At 39.5% G+C, this 13558-nt stretch overlaps 1 protein-coding gene across 1 annotated transcript in view; it reads left to right on the plus strand.

The window, feature by feature from the left end:
* The window catches only part of DNAH14 (dynein axonemal heavy chain 14), a 206086-nt gene that overhangs the window by 47304 nt on the left and 145224 nt on the right, over window positions 1–13558 (plus strand). Inside the window, 6 exon segments of the mRNA XM_063125389.1 lie at window positions 1353–1517; window positions 3893–4005; window positions 7373–7435; window positions 9394–9532; window positions 10331–10462; window positions 12892–13148. Of these exon segments, the coding sequence (XP_062981459.1) occupies window positions 1353–1517; window positions 3893–4005; window positions 7373–7435; window positions 9394–9532; window positions 10331–10462; window positions 12892–13148 (869 nt within the window).

Here is a 13558-nt window from a genome sequence, read left to right on the forward strand (position 1 = left end):
AGCTCCCTTAGGCAATCATAATAGCTACAAGAAAACATTAATTAACAGCAGTGCTTTGCAGACAGTGCTTCTTAGATGCTGCTGAAATATCAGGAGATATCATTAATTGATTTTAAAAGAATATTTGTCAGCAGTGTCTCCTTTTAATTTTTCTGTAGTGTTATAATTATTGTAATGCGAGTTAAATATTTCTATTTCCTTGAGTTTTGTATTTTATTACAACTCAGAGGGAATGTAGTTGTCAAAGAGTAATGTATAAATGAACTTCTTTGGTTTGGGAGGTTTTAGGGAATACAGGAAAAGGACACTGAAGGACACTGCTGTATTATCTTCCATAATAATTCTTTGTAATGAATTATATGATGTAAAACTTGAATGGGCCTTAAGGAGACTAAACACTCGAGCTTCAGGAAATATGAAATGGATGTAGGTAAAGGAATCTTAAGTTATTAGATTGTAAGCCTATGCGGCAGGGTCTTGCTATTTACTGTTTTACTCTGTACAGCACCATGTACACTGATGGTGCTATATAAATAAATAATAATAATAATAATATGGGCGATATCCAATTAGCACCTCCCATCAAGGACACTTTGGAGTAGACTGGGGTGGGCATTGGGGGGCTGCTTGGCGGAAGACAGGAGGAGGAGGAAGTCCCAGTGTGCAAGCAAAAGTATGTGCACATGGATGTTGGATTTTACTCAGTATACTGTTTTAAAGATTATACTTGTGTGCTCAGATATTTCTCTTTGGCACTGGGAGCCTTCTCTGCTAAAGAATGGAGTAAAAATGCTTAAAATTAAACAAATAAATAAAAACTTCATTTATTCTTTATATGAAATATTTGTTTTTCTTTGGTTTAATTGGTTATATGCCTGCATCTTTATTAAAACTGGTTTATTTATTTTTATTTTGTTTATATACCACCTTTCCAAGAAACAATGGTGGTCAAGGCAGTTGTTTCTGATCTGATTCTGAAATAATGGGTACTATATATCATAGTATCTTGATGGTCTGAGGGTGCTATTTGGATCCATTAAAATCTACAATAGGTTTTCCATTAATTTCAAAAGTGCATATATTGTGACGCTCTCATATTGTTCAGTTACAATGATTTCAGTGGGACTTAGATGTGTTTATAATCTCACATTATGGTTTTAATAAATCAATGATTATAAATTCATAAAAGATATATTATGATGCCAACTAATTCTTCTATTTTGCATAGATGCATTTTAAATATGACACTGGATATAATTTTATGTCTGTATGTCAAAATGAATAACAGACTTGCATAATAATAATAATTCCAATCTTTCTTTTTTTTTACTGTTTTTATTTTCTGTTAACAGAAAATTTCATTAAGGAAAGATGACGGAGAGTATGTATATTGTCTCATAAGAAGCAGGAATGACCCTAAAGCAAACTATGACCCATATGACCTTCAAGTAGTCTCTACAAATCTGGCTAAACAAAGTAAAGAATATTGGACAATTACAGCTTCATATGTATCCAAGGTAACATAGCCTCTTTCCCAGCTCAGAATTTCAAATTACTGGTTCCCTGATTAAGTCCTCAACTGGCTCTTTCTGTGCTTGTAGCAAGCCACACATGCAGCAGTAGCAGCATGCTTTGACATGAACTCCTTATAGACTTCACTGAAAGAGGATGCATCACCAGGCTTTGGACAGTTGAAGAAGCTGAATCCACACATCAACCACTTGAGTCTGTTTGATCACTAGGATGTCCCTATCAGAGGATATAGGTTTAATTTGTTGCCATTCAAGAGCACTGCAGAATGCAGCTCCAGGCCAGAGCATTTCCCATTTAAATCCCTTTCTCCTTAACCTGTGAGGCAGGCTCCAATAAGTATCAGTTCAGCTCAACATCTACCTTTGTCAAAACACCTTTTCTGCTGCTTTGGTCCTGTAGCTCTTTTTGCTGATCTTGCCTTGTTAACCTCTTACCCTGCACCCTGTCCTCTGGTCTACCCATCACCTGCCCTGCTGACATTATCTGTGCCACTTGGTTGGCAACTGTATAACGCACAAGCTGGTTCCCAACTTCTTGGAACATAATAAGCAGTAGTTTTGTTTTAAATTACTGCCAGAGAGCCAAACCATAGTTTGTCCATATTCTAGAGTGTTTAAAAAGAGACAGTACAAGTATTCTGGAATAATGGCTGTTAGGTAAAAAGCCTCCGTCCTACTATACTTAATATGAAGAAGTATTTGATAGCAATTATTATCTTTTTAGCATGGGGACAAAACAAAGAGAAGTTTAATTCCTGGTGAACAACGTGTGTCAGAAACAAAATAGTTTGTGGTTTGTCTTAATATGTGTGTATATGCTTTTGGGAAACGTAGTTTTTAATATACCCCACAGAGAGATCTAAGTGTATCATTGTTGTTTAATTTTATTTATATAGCACTTTGGAATAATTACAGAAAACTCTACAATAAACTACATGCAAATTTGTTTTAAAGCCCCTTTAAAGGAGAGAAATGAGGTGGGAAAACTACACAGATCCTCTAGAAGCATTTGGAGAATTTGAAAGTCTGAGCTCTTTCTGAAGTTTAGGAGGGAGGGACAGAAAGAGGTGCCTGAAGGATATATTTTCCACTAAGGGGCTTCCCGCAGCAAAGGCCTAATTACTTGTTAACTGATGGCAGGTTCCACAAATTGAGTACAGAGAGATATTGGGGATATTTCAAGAGCAGGTGTTGAATATATGTTTCAAGAGATAAATGGGAAAATTGTGCCTTTCTTAAAAACAAAAACACCTTAATTACAAAAATAATGCTTAGGTTCACAGCTAAGATGAGAATTCTTCTTATTTCTTCTCGTTAAGCAAACATAAGATTTAAGCAGTCATAAGTGATGTTTATATGTTTAGAGTTTATAGTTTATAGTTCACCAGCACCATCTAGAGGTAAGAATAAAGAAATGACACAGTCCATAGATTCCTCAATTGCTGTGGTTCTTGTCTACTGTTGTGATGTAACTGTTGATATTTGGGCTTTGCTTCAGGGTATCTCTTAAAGCAGAATGTATGGCCCTCCAGATGTTGTTGGACTACGAACCCACCCAGCCACCCCAGGCCTAGCAGGCATAGCCAATAGTGAGGTATCATGGGAGTTGCAAGATCTGGAAGGCCACATGTTCCCTGTCTCTGCTTTCAAGGATGCAGAAATTAATGTGGCTGGATTCTTGAGAGAGCATGCTATAAGTTTGAACGTTGTCCATGCAATCCAAAAAAGAAAAAAAAATCAGGATGAAAAGTAATTCATAATAGTTGAAATTGAAAGCAGTTAATTTCCCCTTATGAGGGAAGGTTACATCAACTGGGATTGTTTAGCTTGAAAAAAGGAGGCTAAGGGGAAACATGATAGAGGTGTACAAAATTATGCATGGAGTCGAGAATGTGGAGAGGAAGACATTTTTCTCTCTCTCTCAAAATACTAGAACCCGGGGTCATCCCATGAAACTGATTGGTGGGACATCCAGGACAAATAAAAGGAAGTACTTCTTCACACAGGACATAGTTAGATTATAGAACTCACTACCACAAGATGTAGTGATGGCCACCAATTTGGATGGCTTTAAAAGGGGGTTGGATAAATTCCTGGAGGCAAAGGCTATCAATGACTACTAGCCCTGATGGTTTGTGTATCTCCAGTATTCGAGGCAGTAAGCCTGTGTGCACCAGTTGCTTGGGAACATGGGTGGGAGAGTGCATCCATGTCCTGCTTGTTCATCCCTGGCCGATGGCTGGTTGGCCACTGTGTGAACAGAGTGCTGGACTAGATGGACCCTTGGTCTGATCCAGCATTTGGGCTCTTCTTATGTTCTTAACTCCTGAAACTAGTTTTTGCTTCATTTTTCTTCATAGTTTACTTCAGTGTGTGGAAAACAAGAAATGGAAATAACACCAGTAATGGAGTGGTTAAATGAAAGGCAACTTTATTATGCATTACGTAGTATAGATATATGTATTAATTTCAGGTAAGGGATTCCTTCATATTCAAAATAATTATGGATTGGATAAAGATATGCTTTTCAACATGCAGAAGGGCTTTTTAAACACAAGATCCTTGCACATGAAAAGAATAGAAACTTGGAGATGCTCCTATTTGTGCACAAAGTCTTCTACTAGCTGTTGTGCACCTGTTCACAGAACTCCACTGCCAGGATTTCTCCTGTTAGCACATCTCTGGATCCTGCCCTATATCATTACAATTATTATTTTTAATGATATCACAGTCAGAATACAAAGTTGTTGTTCCAGTTTATATTTTAGGAGTCAAGAGGAAATAAAGACCTTCCTCTCCTGGTACTACTCTGAATTTATTTATTACATTTTTATACCGCCCAATAGCCAAAGCTCTCTGGGCGGTTCACAGTTATGAGTAATATTTGATCTAAAGCAATTGCACATCCCTACTACTCCTGATTCTTACTTAGAGAACCCAATGGGTGACCAAACCCTAGTAATGAGATGATATTAAACATTACATCATTAACTGCAGTTGGCTGCAGCTCTGAAGGGAAAATATGTATCTAGGAAAAGGGGTGTGTAATAGATTATTTGCATATGGGTGCTCAATTGTAACAGGCGTGGTTTGGATGTTGTGAATGGAGTAGATGACTTAGGGAAATGATTGCAGGTGCTCAATATGTGTGTGTGATATTGGGTGATGTTCTTGATGTGTTATGACTGATGTGCATTATGATTGTCAAGTTTGGTGAGCATCAAGAAAACTAGACAATTCTCTTCTTGGTATGTTTTGATTTCTCATTCATCATACATTTCTGTGAGAAATACAGAAGCTAATGCCGAGGTCAGGACACCACTCAAATGATGGAAGAATGAGATATAGAGGGGAATGAAGCAGAAATTACAGGGACCTTAGGAACATAGTTTCCTGTCTCATTTTGTGAGAGCCCTCCAGAATCTGACAGGCCTTGAGGGCCTTTGAATGTGATTGGTAGGAGAGTAGATTTCTGGAAAGGGGGCAAGGCTAGGGCTGATTACATGGCTGCTGTCATGACAATGTATGAGAGGTCACTTCTGCATAATTCTCTAGACAGTGGTTTCTCTCTTGGGTAACATTCTGGGCTCATCTGCACCAAGCAGGATATTCCACTATGAAAGCAGTATGAAAGTGTATATAAAAGGCAGGAGTCATGCTACTGCTTTATAGCCATATTGAAGTGCACTGCAGGATCTACACTACTGCTTTATAGTGGTACCGAAGTGCACTGACCACTGCTAGTGCCCATGACAAATCTACACCAAGCAGAATATAACACTATGAAAGTGGTATGAAAGCAGTTTATGGTATGTGTCAATGGGCCCCAACAATGGTCAGTGCACTTCAATACTGCTATAAAGCAGTAGTGTGGCTTCTGCCTTTTATATACCGCTTTCATAATGGAATATCCTGGTTGATGTGGATGAGCCCTCTATCATACCTTGAAACTCTTCCATAATGTCCCTGAGGGATAGAGTAGATAATCTATCCGTTTTCACAGTCCCTTCAGGAACGTGATTAACCAGATACAGTTAAACATTAGAACCCTACTCCCTTTTCTGTTTTATCACATCGCTGGTATCAGTTTAGTGCAGTCGGGAAAACTGCCCTGCTGTATTGAAAATTGGTATTTTTATGACTCAAGGCAATAAAAAAGGTTTATACGCTTAGTAAAATGAAGCATTTGCAACCTGTTTGTTTTCTTACCTCAAATTTTCAAGCTTTCTACCTTCTGTCTTCAAATTTCTCATCAAAACCCTTTTCTTGAGAAAAGCAATCCCTGAACCATAATTTTACCTTGTGTGTACACCTGTACTTTTACTTTCATCTGTCCTCCCAATCTCACATTTGCTGTTTTCTTACTTACTTTCTCCCCTCTAATATAAACATCATCAACCAAAATGAACCTAAGCACATGAAACTGCATTTGTTTACATTCCTTATACCTCTTGCCTCTCCTATTCCTTCGCACTCTTATCACGTTTATGTCTGGCCTTTCCTCCAAGAAGCTCAAAGTGGCATGCACGGCAATTCACTCCTCATTTTATCCTTACAGTTACAACTGGCTGGTGAAGTAAGTTTGGCTGAGGGATAGTGACTGGTCCAAGGTTGCCCAGTGAGCTTTATGGCTAAGTGGGGATGTGAACCCAGTCCTAGGGCTCAACTTGACAATGACACATTGGTGCCACGAGCCCCCAACCCCACCGGCATTTGTGCTCCTACACGTTATCACCACATGAAGGAGTGAGTGCGGGGGTTTGCATGCAAGGAGCAGTGCCCGTGCACCGCAGCACCTGCGCCTCCTCATCTCCCAGGTTTTTTTCTTTACCTTTTCTTTGGAGGAAGTGTGGCTCATCGTATCCCCATTTTTTAAAAGCTTTTTTAGCTTCTTCCCATGCCAGAGAGGCGTGGAGGCAGGCCAACGGCTATTCGGCTTACTGGCCTGCCTGTCGCATCCTGTCTGGGCAGATAGCGACCAATCCAAAGCAGCTCCTGAACAAGGCAAGAGACGACAGATGCCGTCATCGCCTCGCTTCAAGTGGAAAAAGTTGGGTAAGTCCCCAACTTTTTAAAATCGGAGCTTTGGGGGAAAGCCCTGGGATGATGATGATGATGATAATAATAATAATAATAATTTGTTACTCGCCTCTCCCTCCAGATCGAGGTGGGGTACAACATAAATGTAAATGCCATAAAATACATATAATTAAAACATTTAAAACTAATACATTATTAAAAGGCATCTTAAAATCCAACTAGGTAGGCCTGGATGGCTCCACGATGGTGGCTGCTTATAAATGACCTGCTGCCACTGCGGATGCACTCGGGGCAAACCCCTTGCCAAGACAGGCCCCTAGGCTGACACTGTAACCAAGATGAGGCGCTCCAGATGTTTTAGCCTACAACTCTCATGATCGCTCATTATTGGCTTGCTGGCTAGGGCTGGTGGAAGTTATAGGCCAAAACATCTAGAGCTGCCCATATAACTTCCATCAGCACTAGCTTGCTCTAACTGGTACAACACTAGTTGCTTATTGTCTCCCTCACTGTTGAAGTTTAGATCATAAGCTCCCTGGAATAGAGGCTTGGGTTTTGTTGTTATTGCTTTTGTTGTTCTGTACAGCTTATGCATACTGATGATCTTATATAAATAACAAAAGCACTACTGCATTTGAACCCTCTGAGATTGATTGGGTGTTAAATATTTAATATTGCTTGTTGGGTGATAGCTGTACAACATAGAATATACATTTGTGGCTCAATAATCTTTTGATTAGGTGATCTTCTGGGTCTCTTTCTACCTTTCTTCAAAGCTCCCCCCCCCACTTCCTTTCCAGAAAGAAGAAATATTTTATCAACTGGAAAAACATTGTTAAGAAATCAAAAATCAAAAAGAGCAAGTAAGTGTAAACAGCAGCTATTAGTGTAAATAATTTAAGAACTTATTACCTCTGAAAAGGCTAGTAAATATGCAGTTATGATAAACTTCGTTGTGACTGTACCTCTAACCTTGCAGGGCAGAACAGGGTAAGATACCCTTTTATCTATATTCCTCAGAGGTAGTGCTGCCACCACTCACATATCATTAATATCACTTAGGATGTAATCCTTTGCATACTTAGATATGAAAAAGTCCTACAACTCCTATTGCTTCCTTGCCAGCCATGCTGCTGGGGAATGTTGGGAGCTGTAGGACTTGGGGGGGATCTACACTACTGCTTTAAAGCGCTTTATAACAGTTTTGACAACTGTTGGGGCCCAGGACACACTGCATATACAGGTTTCAAAATGTTTTCAAAGCGCTTTAAAGCGCTTTGAAAGCAGTAGTGTAGATTCCCCCTTGTTCTGTCTAAACATGCATAAAATTGCGCTTTTAATCTGCTCACATAGGAAGACTTATGCCTTTATGTCAAGAAGGAAAGATCTCTGTTTTAGAGCCTCCTTTAAAATTGTTAAGAACCAAGTTAGCCAAACAATCCAGCACATGAGTAAGACTAACTCTAGGATAAACAGGAGAAATAAATCAACTGTAGTTTCCAATTCAATGTATTTATTAAAGGACCAAGTAGACAGAAGTTGAGAAGTATTCAACTTGTTTTAAAATAAAATGAAACATCAAAGTAACTCACTAAACAACATATAAGGAACCTAAGAGCAACTCATCAAAACAGCATTAAGTTCTGGGGAGGGATGAAGGCCATCTGGGCTCCAGATGAAAGTAGCATATAAAAGCCAGGAGCCACAGTACTGCTTTACAGTGGCACTGAAGTGAACTGACAACTGTTGGGGCCCACAACTCATCTACACCAAGCAAGATATAATACTATGAAAGCAGTATATAGTATGTGTCATGAGCCCCAACAATTGTCAGTGCACTTCAATACCACTATAAAGCAGTACTGTGGCTCCTGCCTTTTATATACCACTTTCATAGTGGAATATTCTGCTTGGTGTAGATGAGCCCTCAGAATGAAGGCGCTAACCAAAAAGCAACATAACAAAGGAGGCAAATGTCCAAGCACACAGGTTTTAATTCACTGGGTTTCAAGCTAAGGCAGGAGTGGTCAAAATAACAGGCAAAACACAGGCAAGCAATCAGATACACAGTCAAGTTGGAAGACAAAAGTCAAAACACATTTAGACAGTCAGATATGTCACACAATTCAGAAGCAGAGTCAAGAAGGAATCCAAGGATCAGGAGCATGGTGCTTCAATCATAGGCCAAGTCTGGGAGGAAAGGTACACAATACTGGAACTGCAAAAACAATCTTGCTTTCAGCACTGGCTAAGCAGACGCTGAAGGCTTTTACCACCAGAGCCTGCTGAGCCTTCACCCAAAGCACAGCTGAAGTACATTAGAGCTCTCTGGCCTGAGCCTTACTGATGAGTAGACATTTTCTCCTGAGGAGTCCTTTTTTGCAAACAAGCATTCCTTCACCCGACCATGGTCTGAGCCTGTAGTGATGGTCCAACTTCCCCCTCTGACTCAGAAGCAGAACAGTCCATCTTTTAAAGGGGAAGATCGGAAGTCCTCTCTCCTGACGGCCCAGGACCTTCTTGGTCATCCCCAGGAACCTCTGAAGTGTCTTGTTCCCCAAGGCGTTTGGCTCAGAAGGTTCCAGATTGTCATCTGAAAAGGATTCCTCTAGAGGGGGAATGACACCAATATGGACCTGGAGAATGCAGGTCAAGTATTTAAAATTCAGATGACAAGGTTAGGATCATGATTTTTAGAGTCAATGCTGAAGTCAATGCAATTTCATTCATTCTGCCACAAAATTACCTATGCTCCTCTACTATTACTATGAAGTTAAAACTTTGTGGTTTTTACTCTTAGAACTTATTCTCTTTTTTGCAGAATGGTGCTGTATAAGCAACTGTTTTTTGCTGATGAGATATTTCAAAGATGTTTGCTTTATATCCAAGGATTGTGTGTGGATGCAAGTAACCTTGAGAGTCACAGATCTTCAGAAGACAAAACTATCCATTTCATAAGGGTAAAAACAGTATTACAAATGGACAGGAAAAAACATGTATAAATTTAAATGTAACAATTACTAATATAGAAATACATATTGTGGAAGCCAGCAAAACTCAGGAAATCAGTAAAAAATCAATATAATTTAAATATATTAGTATTTCCATTCATTAGGGTTCCATTTGCTATGTTTGGTTTTGATGTTATATGTTTGTTGCACCTGTGGTTTGAGGTTTATTAGTGTGGGAAAGCAAGGGGAAAGCTCCCAGTATGATCAGAAGCCATTTTCCTGGCTTAAAAGAAGGAACTCTCTCCAAGTTGACTGCTATGTTTACATTGAGAATAATAGACATTCACAGGCAAAACAAGGTTTTATTTTCATTAGGGAGCAATCCTGTGCCCCCTATAAATAGGATCTGAGCTCAGAGCCGGGGCTTCGAGCTCAAGCCTAGAAACCACGCTCCCTGCCCCAGCCCCCTCACAGCCAGGGGAGCGAGACCTGGGACATGAGAATATGAGTTAACCTCAGCCATCCCCATCTAGCTAAAATGCAGAGCATTTTGCATCTATTTTACATTACATTCCAAGTTCGGAGGCTTACAAGTAGCCAGGGCACATACCATAGGAGTGCGCCCTTTCTTGATTTTTGTTCTTCCTCCCCACCCACCCAAAATCATTTTAGTGCAGATATCCTGTCATTTCTTGCTGTTTGCTAGTATCGATGAATGGAGTGGTTTAAAAAGGCACAGGAACTTGCATCGGTTTTAGGGGCGTTTTGGCTATTTATGGTAATTTTCTTCTGTTTTTGTTTTCTTAGATAGACACATCCTACACATACACTTTGGAAGAATTTTGTGAGAAACAGTATCAACAGAGTCAACAGGCACTTGCTCAGATACAAGCTTTTAAAGATAAAGTAATCAAAGTCATTCGGAATGCTTTCTTAATGGTAATTACTTAAGTTCCTTTTTTTTATTTTGTCACTTACATCATGAATATGTGTTAATTCTTGAATACACCAGATAAGTTTGAAAACTTTAATAGCAAGCGAAAGGGCATACTTTTTTGGTCCCTTTGTATTTTTCAAAGTATATTTCATTTACGTTTGTTTCAGTCAGGTGGAGAAATTGTTGTTGTTGTTATCAAATCAAATCAAATTTATTTGCACCAAGACAATGGCCAATGCAGTTTATAACAATCAAGCAAACATAAAACATAAAGTAAAATGTCCAGTATTCAAGGGAATCCTTAATGCAAATATACTCAGCACGACCAAGAAAATAAAAACATTGAATACATCATTATTATATTTATTTGTATCCCACCTTTTCCCCAGTACTAGGTGGCTTTACAAAATTAAAACATATAAATAGAAATATACAAAAGTTAAAAATATAATTAAACCAACTCTAGTATTAAAACATTTAGAAGATTAAAAGGCAAATGACAAATAAAAACTCCAGCACATTAACAGAGGTCTGGACTATTCCCAAAGGCCTGCTGAAACAAAAACAGTTTTTGCCTGCCTCCGGAAGTATAGTAAGGAAGGAGCCAGTCTAAAATCCCTGGGAAGGGAGTTCCAGAGCCTTGGAGCAGCCACTGAAAAGGCCCTCTCCTGCATTCCCAGCAGGTGTGCCCATGATGGTGGTAGGACTGAGAGAATGGCCTCCCCTGAAGATCTCAGGGCATGGGCAGGCCCATAAGGTGGAATAAGGTCTTTCAGATAAACTGGACCCAAACCATAAAGGGCTTTATAGGTCATAACCAGCAGTTTGAATTGTGTCCGGAAACAGACCAGAAGCCAGTGAAACTGTTGTAACAAGGGAGTTGTATGCTCTCTGTAACCAGCCCCAGTCAGCAGTCTGACTGCAGCTCTTCGAACCAGCTGAAGTTTCAGAGCACTCTTCAAAGGCAGCCCCACGTAGACCATGTTACAATAATCCAAACTGGGTGTAACTAATGCATGTGTCACGTTGGCCAGATCAGACAAGTAATGGCTGTAGTTCTGTTCTAGAACATATGCTTAACAGAGCAATCCTGTGTTTCCTGCGGGGGTGTCCCAGGGCCATAGAATGGTGAGTTTTCCCCTCCTGCTCCTGAGGCCATGATAGACACAGATATGAACTTGGGCAGGGGTAGGGGGTGGGGAAACTGAGCAAGGATTCTTCCCCTCCCAATCACTGTTGAATCTCTGTTGCAGCTTCTCTTCCAAGGTCCAAACAGCAACCTTAGAAGAAGGTTGGAGAGGGAGAAAAAGGAATGGGATGGTAGATAGAAAGGGAGAAGGAATGACATGGATTCACTGGATCAGTCGTAGCTCCCCTGCTCTGGTGCTAGTGCTAAAATTCAGTGGCATGCCAGCGAGAGGAGAAAGAAAGCTTGATTTAAAAGCAAATAGCCCGCATCACTAAAATTCAACAGCTTTCGCTTTTAAAATTAGCCCTTTTCCTCCCTGTTGCTGCTGCTATGCCACTGTGGGTTCCAGGGGGCAATGCCCCCCCTGACTCCCTGGAAGTTTCCCACCCCCAAACTATATCCATGAGCCTCTCGATTGCCTGTCCTGCCCACCAAGAAGTAAGAAAGCTAGATGGACCAAGAGGCCTGCGAACTTTATTTATTTATTTATTTTTTAAAGATGGAGTGGTAGGTGTTTTTGCTTCTGCAGTCGGATTGCACTCTTCTCAGTTCATGAGGGAATAAATGGAAATTCTCATATGGCGAATGTTTGCTCTTCTCTTGGATAGGGGAAGAATTCTGCCCATTGTATTAATTTCTTGTATCCTCACAATCTCTGGTTCCTTGGTCCTTAGTATTCAACTTCGACTTACTGAACTTCATTGGCCTTGCTTTTTCATGATCATTTTGTCATTTTATTGGGTTTCTAAAGTGGCTGTTGTGTTTAACCACTTACTTCCACCATTTTCCCTTTCTTGCTTCAGCTATGGGGCAGTATACAAATGCAATAAATAAATAAATAAATAAAAATAATACTTTCTGAGCTATTGCCCAGCTATTGTTTAGTTACTGAGTTGGTGGGTAGTTCTCACTTACAAGAAATGGCTTCTTCAGCCCTGCCTTCCTGCTCCCCAGGATGGGAACTAACCCACTCAGGAATATCTTCCTATCCATGAGAAGAATAGAAATTCATTAGGAAAGTACTTCTGTTAGTGTGAAAATGTATTCAAAATGTACTCCCATGACAGAATTCTTTTACAGGAAGCAATCCTAATACAGAAGGGCAGTTGTATTAATATTATTATTAATATTTATTTATAAAGGGCCATCAAGTTATAGCAAAATGTCAGAAAGTTTAATTTGAAGAAGGGATATTTAGCATATATTTATTTCTTTTCCAAATTTGTTCTTACAATTCTTTAGGTGGCAGAAATGATGGGAGCTGAACAGCTTTTTCAGCATTTACCAGATGATGCCAAAGAGAAACCAAAACACTTTGAGATAGCTGGCTGGCGTCACGTTATGGAATGGTTTTCTAGATTTCTTCAGCTTGTTGACAGGATCTTTCAAGAACTGCTTCGCAAATTGGTCCACAATGCTTTAAATCATCTTATGGAGATATTTAAAGGCTCCGCTAATATGACCATTTCAAAAGAGAAGACTAATGAAGACCTTATAAGGTTATTTTTGCATGTTTATGATGAAAGCACTCATACAAACCTCATTGAATTGCGTACGAAATGTTAATAACCATGTTAATAAGCTTAGGCTACTTATTTTGAAAAATTGTAGAAAGAATTCCTTGGAACAAATGCTTGGTATGAAATCTAAGTATAATCACTGTTCTACTGTCTGAAATATCAACACCAACAATACCATTAAGCAATATTTCCCATATATTTAATGGTTTAATTTAATATTCTTTGTGGTCTCAGTGCAGTTATATATGGGTTCTGCACCTAAGCAGAACTCCTTTTAAGAAACTTATATAACTTGGCTAGAGGTTTGGGAGGAGCCCTGCCCCCTCTCTCCAATCATACACTCAAGGGACATGGCTGCTACATTCTTTGTCAGTATCCTTTCAAGAACC

The sequence above is a fragment of the Elgaria multicarinata genome, chromosome 4 (assembly GCF_023053635.1).
Source record: "Elgaria multicarinata webbii isolate HBS135686 ecotype San Diego chromosome 4, rElgMul1.1.pri, whole genome shotgun sequence".
NCBI classification, from domain to species: domain Eukaryota; kingdom Metazoa; phylum Chordata; class Lepidosauria; order Squamata; family Anguidae; genus Elgaria; species Elgaria multicarinata.